This window comes from Poecile atricapillus, chromosome 1 (genome assembly GCF_030490865.1).
Source record: "Poecile atricapillus isolate bPoeAtr1 chromosome 1, bPoeAtr1.hap1, whole genome shotgun sequence".
Classification (NCBI taxonomy): domain Eukaryota; kingdom Metazoa; phylum Chordata; class Aves; order Passeriformes; family Paridae; genus Poecile; species Poecile atricapillus.
In genome coordinates, this window is record NC_081249.1 from 112,231,984 (window position 1) to 112,249,131 (window position 17,148).

At 40.9% G+C, this 17,148-nt stretch overlaps 1 protein-coding gene across 1 annotated transcript in view; it reads right to left on the minus strand.

The window, feature by feature from the left end:
- The window catches only part of EPHA6 (EPH receptor A6), a 372,812-nt gene extending 357,376 nt beyond the window's left edge, over positions 1 to 15,436 (minus strand). The window contains exon 1 of the mRNA XM_058828207.1: positions 15,309 to 15,436. Within this exon, the coding sequence (XP_058684190.1) occupies positions 15,309 to 15,411 (103 nt within the window). The 5' untranslated portion in view covers positions 15,412 to 15,436. The remainder of the gene's footprint in view (positions 1 to 15,308) is intronic.
- Between the last annotated feature and the right edge of the window lie 1,712 nt (positions 15,437 to 17,148).

Consider the following 17,148-nt stretch of genomic DNA (forward strand, 5'->3'; position numbering starts at 1 on the left):
TTATATTTCAAAGATAACTGAAAAGCATTAAATAGATATCAGAATGCCATCATTCATGTAGTAAACTGTTGAATAACTGGGCTCATCTTCCACAGTATATAGTTACCTTTCTTTTCCTTTTGCACTATGAAATAATCTAATTGGATAAAATAAATAATTTTTCTGACTTCACATCAAAAAGTGAAAGTAAAAAGACTACTTTTCCATTTTTTCAAGGTTTTTTTTTTCAGATTCTCTGTAGCACAAGAGGTGATTTAGACAGGTACAGCACTGCATCAGTAGTCAAATGCTGGAACGACAGCAGCTCTCTGGGACTTGGCTCAAAGCACCGCTTCAAAGGGCTACTTGAGACTTAAGTGCCTGTTACACAACCCAGTGATGCAAGAGCAATGTCACTGAGGATGGCTGGAGCACTGCCCAGGGACTCTGCAGGCAATGCCAAATATAGACTATATAATAATAATACACACACACTGCCAGTGACAGGACGGGAACCTCTGTATTTCAATGATTACCACACAGGAAATGTTTGAATTAAAAAGTGCTTTATGACATTTTTCTTTAAAACTTTTTTTTTTTCCTCTTTTGCCATTCTGCTTGAAATGTCTGAGCACAGAAAATATGAGAAAGGCACAAACAGCATCACAACTTTGGAGATGAGTTACTCTATTAAGGGGAAAAATAGGCAGTTAATTCTAAAAAAAATATTCTTTTGTCCTATCCGAAGACTACAACATAATGAAAATGCTCAGTTTGTCTAGGAAGGCTATCCAGCATACCACAGAATTACAGAACTATAGATTAGTTCAGCTCAGAGGGGTCCTCTACAGACTGTCTAGTCCAGCTGCATTGACAGGGACATCTTCCACTTTCCCAGATTGCTACCAACACCATCCAGCCTGGCCTTTGACAGTTCCAAGGATGGGCAGCCATAACTCCTCTGGGCAGTCTGTGCCAGTCCTTCACCACCCTTACAGTAAGGAATCTCTTCTTTAGAGCCAATCTGAATCTACCCTCTCCCCATTTAAAGCAGAGGAAGAGAGATGTTATGCTGAATAGCCAAAAAAATTCACAGCAGAAGGCAGAACTGGAGTTGAAGGAAAATAGGGATTGGAGAATGCTTCACAGTCAGGAGAGGTACTGAAAAGTGGTAACATATTTAGAGGCTGTACAGGAAGACAGTGAACACTGTTAAAAAGAAACATTATTATTCTTTGCACATCAGGACTGAGGTAGGAGTTGGAAAACGGATGCAGCTAACAGGTTTTGCACAGATTTGCTTCCATTAAAACAACTTGTCACCACAACTGTAGCTAGAATCCAAAATATATCATCAGCAACTGGTAGTGTAAAATTCTAAATAGCTGTAACTGATCTGTGGAAAAATTTAAATCACTGTCTTTCAAAATGCAGCAATTTACCAGACACACAAAAACTAAGACAACTGAAGCTGTCTTCACTTCTAATTTCAGACTGCATGGCAGAAGGCTGTCTGCAAGAAGCAAGGTTTCATTCTCATTAATGACACAGAGTAAACAACATCCTTGAGAGAGTTATCATATATTTAATTGAGACTCTTGGATCTATGAATAGTTTCAAGCCAAGCGTTTTTTTACCTCATGTATGGGGTTGGTTTTGTTTGCTTTTTGGCCTATAAAAAGAATTATTGAGTATTACAAGGAGTCAGATGGAGAAAATCAGAGTTAAAAGGAAATGTTTTATTGTTAAAATTAAGTATATGATTACATTCCTAGTTAAAAGAGCAACGATAAAGGGGGATAGCATTTAAAATTGAATACTAATTTATCACACAAAGTTCATAAACCCAGACTGATCCAAAGCCTCCTTTTTTACTAGAGCTAGCGGCCACCACACCTGAGCAATTGGAAATACTTACTGCTCTCACTTTCCCCACCTGTTCAAAATCATTCTCAGCCTATAAATAGAATATTTTCTCATGGCAGGTTTCTCTACACTCTCCATAATGCAATCAATTATTGTTTAGTGCTGTTTCCCACCACCAATAATGAATGCCTTGATCAGAACCTGAGTGCTTTTCTGATTGCCCACAGTCCCTTCATTTCCAGTGCTTGCTCTCAATCAGATCAAGTGATTTAAATCTCATACTTAATTTAAAATAGATGAAGGAGGAATTTAAGATGTTTCATTCATGTAAATACCAATTTTATAACAATGAATATTATCTTTTATACTGTTACACAGCTTAATTTATTTCATCTAAGAGCAATAAAACAGAGTAAGCACTGAGCAATCCTAATAGCCAAGCAGAATCAAATTACGGAAGAAAAAGCTGACATCTGAATTATATGCATTAAGGTAAAATTACAGCTGAATTTGAGGATAATTTCATTCAATTTGACTTCAAGAAAGCAGTACTTCTTTGAGCATTAATTCAGAATTATACAAACCAAAAAGTGTTTTCAATCTATAAAAATTATTTATGTTTAAAGATATAATTAAATTACTGGTTGTGTGACAACACCATATTGGTATTGAACATTTTAGTTTATCATGTACATTTCATGCCATAAATGTCAGAAATAACTCTGGGTTAGGAAACTAAAACAAGTTGTAAAAGTGTTTTTAACTGCTTTAAATATAGAGCTAAAGATATAAGCAAGTTCATAAAAGGCATGGTTTTGAGACAGACAGATTTAACTGTGCAATTTGTGGTGCAATTCCTCAAAAATAAGTCATGAGACAAATCTTATTTATTATTTAAGTAATCTCCTTGTCCAGGATAATCTTGGTCTAATGGGATTTTTTTCATGGAAAAGTTGGGAGGCATTATCAACAGAATTAAAGGCTGAAACACTATTGGGGGGAGGCTATGGGAAGACAAGGAGTAATTCTTTTCTGGGATAATAAGGAAGGAACGACATTAAATATAAAATATCAGACAATCCAAAGCAAGAATTTCTTTGCTCTGGTAGCCAAGCAGTATTTCATTTATGAAATAGCAGCAGCCAGAGAAGATAAGACATCTGCATATTCACTGCTGACAAGCCAACCAAGGACCAATCCAACGACATGGGAATGAAGGAGACAAAAATGACAGAAACTGTCCAATATTCAGAATGATAAAAAACACTACTATTGCACAAAGTACCAGCAAAATCCCACCAGCAAAGCTGTATGTGGTTCTGGCCACCTTTTTTTTTTCCAAGAAAGAGTGAATTAAACAGGATGAAGAAAAAGCAAAGGCAACTGTAACTATCACAGAGATGAGAAATCTCTTGAGTGAAAGACGAAAACTACACACCAAAATCCAAAAGAAAAGATGTGACTTTACCTACAACAGTGAGCTGGACAAAAAATGAGAATGGAAAGGTAGTCTTAAGTTTTGAGACAAAGCCAGCACAAGTATAAATGAATAAGCACCACTCACTAATAAATGCAGCCCATAAATGTATTTGAATTTCACAGCACTGAAGTTCAGAACAACCTTCCAACAGGAACAATGAGGGAACATGGCTTAACTAGATTGAAAGTGAAAATTAATATTTTTATACAGCATCACTGGAGCCATGTGAATTGTGGTAACAAAGCTCTTTCCCAACCCTGTGTTACAGAGCCCCTCAATGCAGTGTAAATAATCTTAGCAGGTATGACTATAATGCAAATACAGTTCTTTCTCTCAAGAACAATTAAAAAACACTGTCAGTGCCAGTAATGTTACAGTGACACGTTTTCCTCACCTCCATGGAAATGAAGCCACTTCCTGAATGATGAACTGACCCTTCCACTGCTAATTTCATTTCCTGTCTTGGAAGCCAAGGGTCACCTCTCCCTCCAACACATTTGCTTTTGGTTCACAGTAAAAAGAACCTAAATAATAACTGAACCCTCTTCACAGAATTTCAACACAGTTCTCTCCAAACTACTGCATTTATCTTCAATGTAAGTGTCCAAAGGGCATAATCCACATTATGGACTAATAACCTGTAAAACAGCATTTTATGAACTGTAGCAGTTTTCAGCAATAAAAACAGAATCAATGGACTCAAGTTGATAACATTTTTTTCCTACCCTACACTGGAATTAATTTAATTTTTATATTTTTTAAATTATGTGCATTTTTTAAAGCTCTAGAACCTGTTTGGAGTCTACAAATCTCTATGCTTACAGCTAGAGATGACATTGTTATATATTTTTTTTACCACCAAACTAGACTCAAAATATTGTAAATGACAATATTCACGTAGGAAAGTAATGAAAATTAGACTATTTTTTATCTTCTCTTCCTTCTTCCTATTTTCCTCCCCTCCTCTCCTTATCAGAAATGCACTGTTCCATCTCACTATCTGAATAAAGGATGGCTCACTGCTATTTTAGCTTTAGTCATAAAAATTCATTACTTTAGTGTAATGAAAATCATACTGATGTGCCTCACAACTGCATAAATGTTCTGCTCAAAGAACACTACCTCCATGAAGCTCATCAAAAAGAATTTTATTTTATTTATAAAGTATTTCATAGCAAGACTATTTCTTCATTTCTTTCCACAGTTTTCTCCTAGTTAAACCAGAAAAAAAAAAGCTTTTAACATATGTCACATACAATAAAGGCCACAAAACCCAAATATTCAAAGTAATTTTTTTTTTTTGTCCATGTTGAATAACTGTGAAGTCAACGTGAGCTACCTGGCAGCTCATATAATCAGGTAATTTGGATGATGCATTCACTGAATTCAGTCCAATCATATCCCATCTGGAGATAAGAACACTGGATATCAGGAAAAGAATTGCTTGGGTCAGAGAGAGACTCAAGAACACAAAATCACAGTTAAAGGTAAAAATTATCAGTGCAAAAGACTGAGCAGTTCTTCAATTCCTCTTTCCACAGACTGAATATCAATTCAGTAACTTTCTGCTTTCCTACAGACGCTATACAAAAGAAGAGCTTTAACTAGGCAATGCTTAACTGAAGGGTATTATTTTATATAAACCAAACACTGCTGTTTTGAATTACAGTGTACCCTTGATTTTATTTACACAGCTTTGTGCAGTTCCAGATGATTCACTTCAGCCACCCTTGTTTGCAAATGGACATTCAGTAAATTATCTTTGTGCAGGGAAAACATTTGGCTATTGAGGGATTTTTCCATTCATTCATTCATTCATTTATTCATTCCTACTTCTGGAATTTCAGGTGAATTACTGGAACAAATTTAACAAAAATGAAGTAATTTGATTCCACCAACACTGACATGTGTAGTTACTAATCACACTGAGGTGTGGTAAGGAAAGCTGTAGGGAATACTAATGTAAATTATCTGCTAACAGAGAACATTGAAAACTCCTGTTTTGAGGTACCTGTACAAGTAATAAAGATACTTAGGCCAAGTATCTTCACAGGGTTTTAAGAATGATGTTTTTATCAAAAGGCCACATTTCACATTTACTCAAATAACATGGTAATAATACTGACAGCTCAGGAGAGAAAACAAAGCCCAGACCAGGATCTCTGTCAATGCAACCACACCATGATTTAGGGATTTCATCAGAACTCAGAAGCTGTAGGGGTATCGTGGACTCATCTAAATACTTAAGCAATTCAGAATTTCATAGAAAAAGAATTAAACAACTTCTGTTCCACATAAACTAAATTATAAACAATCCAGCTCTCCAGGCAGAAGCCTGAACAATCAGATGACCTATATGGTAATTTATCCAGTAACCTTTACAATGGGTGTCCCATGATCCACCTGAACCAAAAACGGAGGGACAAATGCAAATCAAGAACACTGTCTGTTGTCACTACATTTAACATAATCTATGTGCAATTCTAAATGTCAACATCTAACAAGCCTAATCTATTATTGATCTTTTTTGTTTTCAAAATATTCATCCACAGCACAAATTTCCATCAGTTTTTATTTCTTCAGGCACATCTCTCAAGTTTGAAATGCATCTGTCAGACTAGAACTATTGAAAATAATTTCCTAATTTGCTTTAAAGTAATGGAAACCTACTAATGATAAGGCCTGAGGGCATTACTTAAAATCCAAACTGCTCGTTATAAAATTTGTAAGGAGAATTATTAGTGGTAAAGTGAACAGGATGGGTATTACTAGAACTTTTAATGTACTTAGTGATGCTGAAGGGATGCCATGAGAAAGGAACAGAGCAGGAAACTCCCTGCAAGTGTGACCTCCATTGGCCTCCTCTATGGTTTTGACTCTTGTTAATTAACTCTTTGAATTTCCAACAGAGTTTTTTTCCTTCTGAACATGGAGTTTGAAGATGGAGCATGCAAGTTTTAAAATTCCTTTGTTGCTTAATGTAAACCACCAGTAAGGTGCATGTTTTCATTATCATCTAATGCTGACACCCTGGAAGATGGCAGCTCTCTTGCCTTAAGTAATTCAGTTGATTTAGGAGAGGATTGCACTGCCAGTCTAAATAAAGCACCCTAGGTGAATGATATGTGAAGGGGGAGAGAAAAAAATGAAGCTTTCAAAATGTAGAATCTGCAGTGGGAAAGTTTGTATCACCAACATTTTTACACTAATTGGATTAACAACTCCCACACCCAAAAGTCAGGAAGAGCCAGAGCTGAAGTAGTCCCTGTGGCTCAGAGTCTCCATCAAAGAGAACTGATTCCCACACCAGTGGGAGTCAAACAGCTCCCTGGGCCTGCTGGCCAAGGTTCCTGCTGGGAGACCTTGCTCTCAGGAAGGCTTTCAAGAGACCGGGTACACAAAATGGCAAAAAGGTATCAAGTCTTTAATTTGTGTGGTACAAACCTACTTCATCTGCAGTCAGCATTTTGAGAAACTGCGTTTTGATATATTACGGATTTTTAAAACAGAAGACAGTGTTCCTAGCAGAGAACAACTTAGTTATGGACAGGAAGAAAAAATAACAATGAGATTCACTGAAGACTACACTGAAAGCCAAGGTCCTGTGTCTACCCCTGCCACCTACATCTGACAACATCAAATACTAATTCCTTGGAATTTGCACTGGGTGTCACAGACTGGTCACCTAAACTAAAAGCTTTGGCCTTTAACTCTTCTCCTCAGATCAGTGCTGTACAGACATGAAGGCTTACTCAAAAGAGTATTGTGAAAATAGTGGTTTTGAAGACATCCAGTACTGAAAAATAAACTCGGCATGCAGCCTAAAGTTTGCACAGAGCCTTGGACTAAACAACAGTCACAAAAAATGCTGAATTCCTTCCAACCACCAGCATTCATCTTGCTGCAGCAGATGAGATGCCCTTCAGATAGTCAGTAGAAAAACTGGAGGATATAATATCATTATACTCATCTGCATCAAGAGAAACTACTAAAATGACATGGAATACCATCAGATTTCCTGGCTGCCTTCTGTAATCCCAGATTTCTCCAGATGCAGCTTTTATATGATACCTGTCTCCAGTGGACTGTCTTTCCTCTGTGCAGCGCACCCAGTCTTTACCTTTGATAACAAAGAAAACCATCTTACAAAGACAAATTCTTGCCCTCACCTTGAGATGTGTATCAATGTTTCTTAAAAGAAAATTTGCTTAACTCTTTCCAGAATTCTGTGTCTTGGAATCTGTAACTTAATGACTTGTTGACCACATAACAAAATTGCAGGGTAAGCATTCCTACAGTTGTCTCAACAGCAACAGTTTGGGTTCCCATCATATCTGATGGAGGCTGAGAGGGAGTTTGGCTGAGAGGCTCTAGTGTGCCACAGGTCTCATTGTGTTTCTCCATTCCTAAATGCTAACAGCATCCATATTTACCTAAATTAAATGGTCCTCTAAAAAATAAAGTCCGCTAAACTGAATTGTTAAATCTAAAATAACCCTCTAAGTGGGTGCTTCTACTGTATCATTGTGGTGTGGAAGTGTTTAGCAACTGCTGCAATACAAACAAAAGCAATCTACCAGAGACAAAGGTTTCACATTTCCCTTGCTTTCCTTTTCAAAGATCTTCAGGAGCCACACACAACTGAGAGTAAAGGACTGTGCAATTTTATATGGTCCCAGTTTGTTTAGCAGAAAGTGCTGAATTCAAACCACATTTTGAAATATGAATCCTTCATCCAAATGCTTTCCATGCAATCAATTTCCAGCCACAAATACTGGAAACACTACAGATGAAAATTATAAGGTCCCCTTTGATTTTTTTTTCTAATGTGTCCGAAATATATTTGAACAAATCTAAATTTTACCAAAATTTTTTTTTTCCTGTAAAATTTTATTTTAAACCAGCAAGTGAAACCCACTGAGAAAATCAGCCTAGGAACATTCAGAAAGATAACCACTTTTATCCAGATTAAAATGCTAGTGCATTATCTTATGGAATGCTTTCTAATTTGTTCTTTTATTCCTTTATTTTAAGCAAGAAGCAACCAGCAGTCAGAATACAAATTACAGCAGCAAGTACACTCTAACCAAGGGTCCCCAGCCAAAACAAACCACTCATTACATGCATCAATGATACTGTTTGCTGTATGTGACTTTTCCCCTTTTGTTCTAGGTGCAGAAGCCATTAAGTGGATTGAGGCAGTGGAGCTCCCAGCAAATTCACCTTTTAACTGTGTTCTCATCGTGTGTGTGCACCTCCATAGGGGCTTGTTACACACGGTGCCTGCTGCCCACCTTTCCTTCTGCACTGAAGTGACACAGCACTATTGCAGTCTAAGACCTGTGTAATGTCAAAAGCATGCTGGCATGAAGGAAAGCTGTGCTATCGATGCACTTAACACACCCACATATTAAAATGTTCCCTCTGGATTGCTGTGTTTATGTCATGGCTTCTCACCTAAGTATTGCTTGTGCTGTCCCACCTCCCCTCATTAACCTCTCCTCTTGGAGAATCTGTCAGCAAACACCAGACACCTTCACAAAGTGTCTGGGACTCAGTCAACTTACAGCAAACAGAACCATCGCTCAGGAGATGAAAAAATAAAAAATAAATCTGTCAGCTTCTTAGAAATCTACCTAAACACAAATCAGGAATTTCAGTTCAGAGACAAAATACATTTTAAATCTTCAGACTGCTCTACAGAAAGGAAATTTTATTTTCAATCTAATCTCCTCATGTAATAAATGCTCTTGAATTTTAAAGACCTGACCCTACATGACTGTCAAAAGAAATGTCAATAATATTACAGCATTTTTTTATTCTAGTCTTAATTTAAATGTCAAAATACCCCTAACTTTCTTTAAAAACACAGAATAACTACTGATGTTTTATATATTTAGAATAGGAACAGATCCATAAACCAAAGCAATAGTAGCTGCTGGCTTGAAGGTGGAGGAGTACCATGAGCTACTGTGAAACAATTGTTTAAAGACCAGAAAACTGTACAATATCGTAAACCAGAGGGGGAGAAATACCCATGCATTGTCTGGGCAGAAGTTTATTTATTATCTATAAAATTATCTACAGCCTCATTAAAATATCTTTATTTATTAAAATTAACAAATATCTAATTATTAATTATCAAAGTATTAATTATCAAAGTATTTTTTTTCCCTACAGGATGACAGAACACAAATATCAATAAGTGAGAGAAATGCTGACTTCAAGAAGTATTATGTTGTATGAATGAGACAAACAGCAGAACTACGGAGTAGGAAAATCTTTAGGGGGTTTTGTTTTGGGTTTTGTTGAGATAATTTTGAGTTTTGTTTTAGTTTGGCTTTTGGGGTTTTTTAATACAGTGGATTAGCCAGCTTCAAATATAGAACATATAGTTTATTTAAAGCCAAGATTGGTCTCTAAGCTTTGCTCTGCACCACATTAAAATTAGTACTGAGGTCACAAATGGCTGCTGGATTAACTGAAGTGATTTCTCCTTAATGATTATTTTGAACAGACCGGTTCTTAGATGTGGGAATGATCAATAGCTGACCTACACAAAAGATGCTTCAATATTGATAATGAAAGCATCCTTGGAAATGAAGTAAGGAAGAATGAGGGGATTATGAGAAACAAAGAAGCTAAAGATGGTTTCACTGTTTAATTTTAATCATTTTTGTATGGTCCAGAAAGAAATCCTGAAAAAAAACCCATGTTTTTATCACGTGAGAGACATCTTTTCAGCAGTAATTAGCAGTTCTAACACCTTATCATAAAGACTGATATATCATTTACAAGTTAAAAAACAGCTTCTGAAGGCATATTGTTCACAGCAGATAGTTTTTGTATTGACCTCTCCTGCATTATAACACAGCTTCTGGAGGTCAGGAGAGATTATGGATAAATAATTTATCTAGAGTTGTCTATTTCCATCCACCTTATCATTCTCTCTGTCACAGAGTTCAGCATGTTAAGGGGCATATCAAACACAAGGCCAGCCTCATCTTTGTGTCAACGTCACATTGGGGAAATCCAAGGATCCTAATGAAACATTCCAGCTAACACACACAGATGGAATAGGAATATATGCTAGTTATGCTATATTGGGATCTAAGAACAACAGAACCCTTCTCATATTGTACACAAGCACAATTTTCTCAAGATCCCTGATCAGTTAAATGAGGCTTTTAAACATTAGATTTTCCATTAAAAGAAAAAAAAATTGCCAACAAAATGGATATTGACTTACTGTGTATCTTAACTAACAAACAACCTGCTGAACTTTTCAACTTTTCTAAAATTCTCAAGTGAAAATTTTAACATCAGATATCCTAAACAAACACTCAAGGAGAGTTATGAGCTAAAAGTATCTATCTGGAAAGACAGAGGAGATTTTAATAAGAAAAACTCAATTTCCTACATGCTTTTTCATTCTCTCTTTTTCCTCAGTAAACTTTTTGACCTCCCAGAAGGAATGATGTCTGACCAGAGTTAAACTGGTAAACTCCAGGAAAACAGTTCCTCTGTGGTGTTTTCTCTCATGCAAATCACATGAAGACTAATATATTTATTTGGTTTTAAACTCTATCTGCTTAATCTGTGCATTTCTTAATATTTAGTATTTCCATACCAATCATTCTCATTTGTCAAAAAAAAAACAAAACAAAACAAACAAAACTTAAACAAAATATCCAGACAGCCCTCAGTACTAACAAATACAACACCAGGAATGTACCCTGAACCATTAATTGCAAATCTGTTCATTTCATGGCATACAAATCGAGGCTCTTGGATAACAAGTCATTTCATGAGTATCTACAACTGCAGAGGTTCCCAAGGCTTCATTAGCACACAAGTCCATATGGATGTGGGATTTTACACATGGATAAAAAATATTGTTATGAGTTTCCTAAGAACTTGAAACTAAAATGCAATTTTGCTCATGATTTTATCTACATGCTGAAAAGGGAATGACACATGTTTACTGTAATGGATTTGTTTATTTAACTTTCTCGTGTTTCTGTAATGATATAAATGCTTATTAAAGTATGAGCTGGACAACAAAACAGCAGAATTCAGCAGGACTAGCACAGCACAGGCAGCAGCACAGCCTTTCTACAGTACTGTAAGTTCTCAAAGAGATATCCTCTAGCAGGAAAACATCATGTTCATTCACAGAAAAGTTCAGTCTCTCCACACTTAGTCCCTGGTCTCCCTATTGCTACAGTAAAAAAATCTGAGTTCTGTATTCAGAAAGAGTGCCTATGTGTGGTGGATTGCACTTCTGGAAGAATAAATATGTGAATGAAAATGAGCCAATTTCTTTGAACTGATGAATACCTCCAGGTCATTAGTAATCTACCTGATATTTTACTACCAGAATCAAAAAGCTTTATTACCTACTCTGAGCCACCCAATTTATATCAAGTGTAATCACTGTAAAAATAAAGGCTATATGAATTTCAGAACTGACATTTGACACTATTGCTTACTTCACTTTTTTTTTTTTTTGTAAGAAGAGAAAACCTAATGCAGGTGCCTTTTAGAGGTATGAATAAAAAGACCAAGACCAACCTTGCATAACCTGACAAGAAGTAATGATACCTGGAAACTTAAAAAGCAACAGCTTTTTTTTACACTTCACTGATAGGCATGACTCATTATAAACTCTGCAAGTTCTATAGTTGGCATCAGGAATTAATTGTCTGGTGATACATACTAGCAGATACAACCTGAAAGGAGCCAGGGTACAGAAACTCTTTCTGTCATATATGTAGGAACAAATATGGTTTCTGATTTTTATATATGCAGAAACATTTATGAGTGCACGCTTAGCACAGGAAACTGTTGAGCCATTACCTGGTGTGACCTTTATCTTGAAAGCTCCCACAAGTTTTGCACAAGGAGCTGCTCAGGTCAGATGCCATTATCTGTAATTTTATTAGCAATTGCCCAATTCATGGTGTTCTGGCAAGCAGAGAACAAAGCTACACCACAGCACGCTGAAACCTTGCACAGTAGCCTGTTCATACTGGATGTCAGGGACAACCACTGAAAATTTGTATGAACGTGCAAGCACTCAACCTCCACCATTAATTCCACCTCTGTTCCAAGCAGTTCTGCCACACACTGCAGTGGTTACTCCTCCTATGCAATTCCAAACCCTACAGGGTTTTTCTGAGCAGTAAAAATTAGACCTTGGCATGGTCATAATATGTTTTTGAACTGACCACTTCATGAAGATGAATGGGTAAGTTCACTTCCCTGCCAATAGTACTGTTTGTGCCTGCCTTGCTACAGATTCTCTAAGACACCACACATTGATTTACTGGGTGAAGAATGACAACCTAAGAGCCTTAGAGCTATATGAAAAAAAAATTGTAATTCTTTCTGTTTGACAAGACCAAAAAAGATTAATCCCAGCATGGTTATAATAACAATTTATAAGACCAGAGTATATTCTTTTTCTGAAAATCCCTCTTTAATAACAGGAAACAAACCATTAAGAATGAAGTGGAAGGGCTGTCTGTTTACCAAGTCAGATTAATAAACCTATTCCACTTCCCAAACTGATTGTTTTTACCCAAACAATCAAGTGACAAACAAAACAAGACATTCCTTTTCAATTTACTATTAATGCTGGTATGTTTCTGAACACAAAACACAAAACGAAATATACAGATAGCCAAGTTAATATATCATTGTAATAATGATTAGTGAAAATCCAACAGCAATTATTCCAGACATTTTCAAGACAGGCATGCTGAAAATATCACTTCAGGAAAATTTAAAGAGATCACGTTTCCTCACAAGATTTTAAAAAATTCTTTGCAGCTGGGATTCCAAGTATTAGTAACCAGCATTTTAACCTTCCACATGTATGCGTTTACACAATGGGCAACTTTTTTATTGTAGTAATTTCCTTTCCTTCAATTCCTTCATTTAGAGAAAGTTATCATTAAAAGCAGACTCTTTTCGCTAGCATTTTATTAACAAGGTGGGGGGGTGTGTATGAAAGCATGTTGGAGTGTTTAATTCAGCCCATTTTCAGTTCGCTTGGGTTTTGTTGAGTTACACTTATTATTTGATTTCTATGGTGATAAGGCAGTACCAAAGATAAGAGGCTACTCGTTTTACTGAAGTTTGGAAGCAATGTGCAGAAAAAGAAGTTACTCAGAAGTTAGGAAATTCACCAGTACTCTCTGCAGCCAACACCTCAACACCTGGACTTGTTAGGAAAAGTTACATCAACAACAAGAAACCACTGCATCCCTGAAAGGCTTTTGGCAACTATCTTCCCCATCCTTTAAAAACACCATTAAAACACTTTTAAAACACTATTTAAACACTACTAATTTAATCCCAGAATATAAAACACTAGTTTAGAAACCTAAACTAAGTTGCATAAATTGACAAAAAAACTCTTTGCCTTTGATGCTCTTATGCTGTCTTAGCTGCTCTACAACACCAAGAATACATTTTTTTTTAAAATCACCTTTATGTGTGGTGTTAGGCCTTGTGGTAACGCAGCAGACATTAGCATGCACTAATGCCTGTGACATCAAAGGAAAACTGGCTTGTGCCACTGTGAGAGTCTGATGTCTTCCAAGACATAAGAAATATTAAAAATCAGCCTTGATAGGATTGCAAGCTCTTCAACTATAAACTGGAATTATTCCTAGCATTTAGCATGGGAGAGGTAAGGAATCACACTAACTTGGAATGTCCTTGCCATAACTCATCCTGATGGCACAGGGGCTTTGTGGCCATACTACAGTTCTTCCCTATTTTCTAGAGATCTTATTTTACTGTTACTGAGGCCGATAAAAAGAGCACTGAAAACTGACTGCAGAGCAAAACTGTGAAGAAACACTAACTATATACTTGATAGTACTCCACGACTAAACCCAGTTTCTTTTCTTTCACCTTTAGTTTCCACCACTGCCAATTTCAACGCTCCTTTCAATACAGCAGGTAAAGCAACCTCTGTCAGCAGCATTTAGAGCTACTCCTCAGTTCCTGTATTTTCAGTCACATCACACTAAAATCTCAAAAAAGCCAAACTGTACAAAAATAATGTTAAAAGCACAGAACCCTCTCATACTGTGGAAATAGATGCACCCTCTGCAACTCAAATAGACAGATGCACATAAAACAAGCAGTTCAGGAAATTCTCTGCTTTATCCAGATGTTCGATAACATGTAACATGATGTTTCATAATCAGGTCTGGGCTCTTTCTTTTAGTTCTTCCTAACAAAATATTGTATCCTCTGGGCGTGCTACGCATTTTTATTCCTATAAACGGGATGATTCCCTTCTTAATCCCGAGGTAATTTTCTAAAACGCACACCTTACAACCCGAAGAATTAAAATAACGTCTTCTGTGCGACCTGATGAGCATGCATCTGTTACAAAGATTTTAAATGGGATTTTTTTGCAGACAATCAGCCCGGAGTATGCAGAAATTACGTGTTAAGGGCAGTCAGGCATCTTTGAACAGTTCGCTCACCAGCAGCAATTCCCCTTAAGGTGCGATGAGCTCTCTCAAACCCATTCTATAGGATTTGCGTTCGGCAGGACCGAATCAGACCATAAACCCACATTTCCAATAAAATGATGCTACTGCTCCACCTCGCCGGGAGGCAACTTTCGCTTCCCTGCCCTCACTCCCAGCCCGCGGCGGCTGAGGGTGCCCGGGGGGACAGCGGAGCACTCCCGGCAGCCGCGGAGTTATCCCCGCCGGGGGACGGCAGCGGAGCCCCGCCGCTCCTCTGGCCGCAAGCACCCAACTTTTGGGGCCGGCAGGAAGGGGCGGCCGCCGGGAGGCGCCCGGTCCTGCACCCCTGTGGCCCCGCATCCCCGTCCGCGGCCGGGAGAGGCCGAGCTGGCGGCCGCAGGTGCGGACCCCTCCCTCCATCCCCTCACAGCCCTCGCCCGCCGGAAAGTTGCGGGGAGCCCGCAGCCGCGGCCGCCCTCACTCACCGTGGTTGCTGGCGACGTGCCCGGCGGCGGCGGGGCGCGCTGTCAGCAGGGGGAGGAAGAGGCCGACTCTCCAGAGCAATGCCCTCACCTCACTACACCCCATGGCTGGTGCCCGCCGAGCGCTCCGCGACCTCGGCCCGCCGAGGCTGCCCGTGCTCCCTCAGGCCGGCGGGGACCGCCGCCGCCCCTCCGGGCTGCGCTGCCTGCACTGCCGCCCGGGGCTGCGCGGGCCGGGCCGGGCGCATCCACCGCCGGGGTCCCGGGGCACGGCGGCGGCGCGGGGGGCGAGGGCGGGCGGGGGCGCCGGGACCCCGCTGCCGCCCTGCCGTGAGGGGCGGCGGCGCTGGCAACGGGGAGAGCTCCGGCAACTTCCAGGCGGTGGCGGCGGCGGCGGGCGGGGGGATCGCGCCCCGCTCCTTCCGCCGGCTCGGGCCGGTGGCACCTTCAGCCCCGCAGGAGCGCCCCTGGCAGCCTCAGCAGGCTCCGGCGCGGCGGCAGCCTCCTTCCCCGGCCGCGCCGCTCGGTGTCCCGCATCCCCGGCCGGAGGCAGCGCCGAGGGGCTTCAGGTTCCCCAGGTGGAGCACGACGAGGGCGAGAAGGGCCGGCGACGACTCCTCACGCTCCCGTATGCATCAAGGAAACTTGCAGGGCGGCATCCCCGACCCTCCGCCGCCGTGCCCGGCTCTGCCGCTCGCCCCTCTCAGTCAGTCTCTGTCTCTCCCCCTCTGCCGCGGAGCAATCAGAAACCGGGCGGCTCTGGTGTGATGTTCGCTGCTCCCTCCTGATTTGCGTGCCGCGCTGCCGGCTGCAGTTTTTTGGTGCCGCCGCTCCCCTGCCGCCCGCGGAGCGCTCGCTCGCCCCCTCCTCCGGCGCGGCCGCGGGGCCGCCCCGCTGCGCGCAGCCCGGCGGGTGCCGGGTCCGCCGGGAGCCAGCGCGGCCCCGCGCCGGGGGCGCTCCGGCACTCGCGCCCCGCCAGCCAGCGGGCGGCCCGGCGCGCCGGGGGCAGCGGGGGAGGGAGGGAGGGAGGGATGGAAGGAGAGCGTCGGAGCGGCGGCCCCTCCTCAGCCGCCCGCCCGAGGGGAGCGCGGGGCGCGGTGCGGTGCGTGAGGCGGGCGCGGTAAGCGCCCCCTCGCCTCGGCGCTGCCGGCAGCTCCGGGCCGAGTGCGGCGGGCTCGGCGCTAGAGGGGGTTCGCGGACAAGGCACGAGAAGAGCGCAGCCCGGCTCGGGAAGGGCCGCGGCCGCCGCTCCCAGGGGTGCGCGCCTACAGCCGCGGGGGGCGGCGGCTCCCGGGATAAGGGACCCGCCCGGGACGGCACTGCGCTGCCGCTGCCACGTGAAGTTTCACCCAAGGGATGCAAAGGACAAGCGAGTGTGAGCCGGCCGTGTTCGGGCATCCCAGGAAACCCGGAATATTTTCTTTTACTTTTTTTAATTAATTTCTCCACCAGGTACCAGCAGGTTGTGCAGGGGAAGCCGCCTCGGGTGTGTGTGAGCAGATCGGATGTGATCTGATCTGATCTGCCGGCTGTGCTCACATCCCCCGCCCAGGTGAGCCGGCACCTGGGATGGGCACCCTGCCGCCACACTCCACATCCCGGCCTATGCCGCCTTTATTACTGTTCTATCGAACATTTCAAATCCTGGATTTCTACAAAGGCAGGGAAAAAAAAACAAAAAAAAAAACAAAACAAAAAAAAAAAAAACCAAAAAAAAAAAGAAGACGCTGATATCCGTATTTCTGAATATGAGTCAAACCAGGTGTCTAAATCCACAAACAAGAGGGAAATAAAAGAAAAGCTAATTCCCAGTGCTTCCTAGTGTTCAAAAACGTCATTGAAG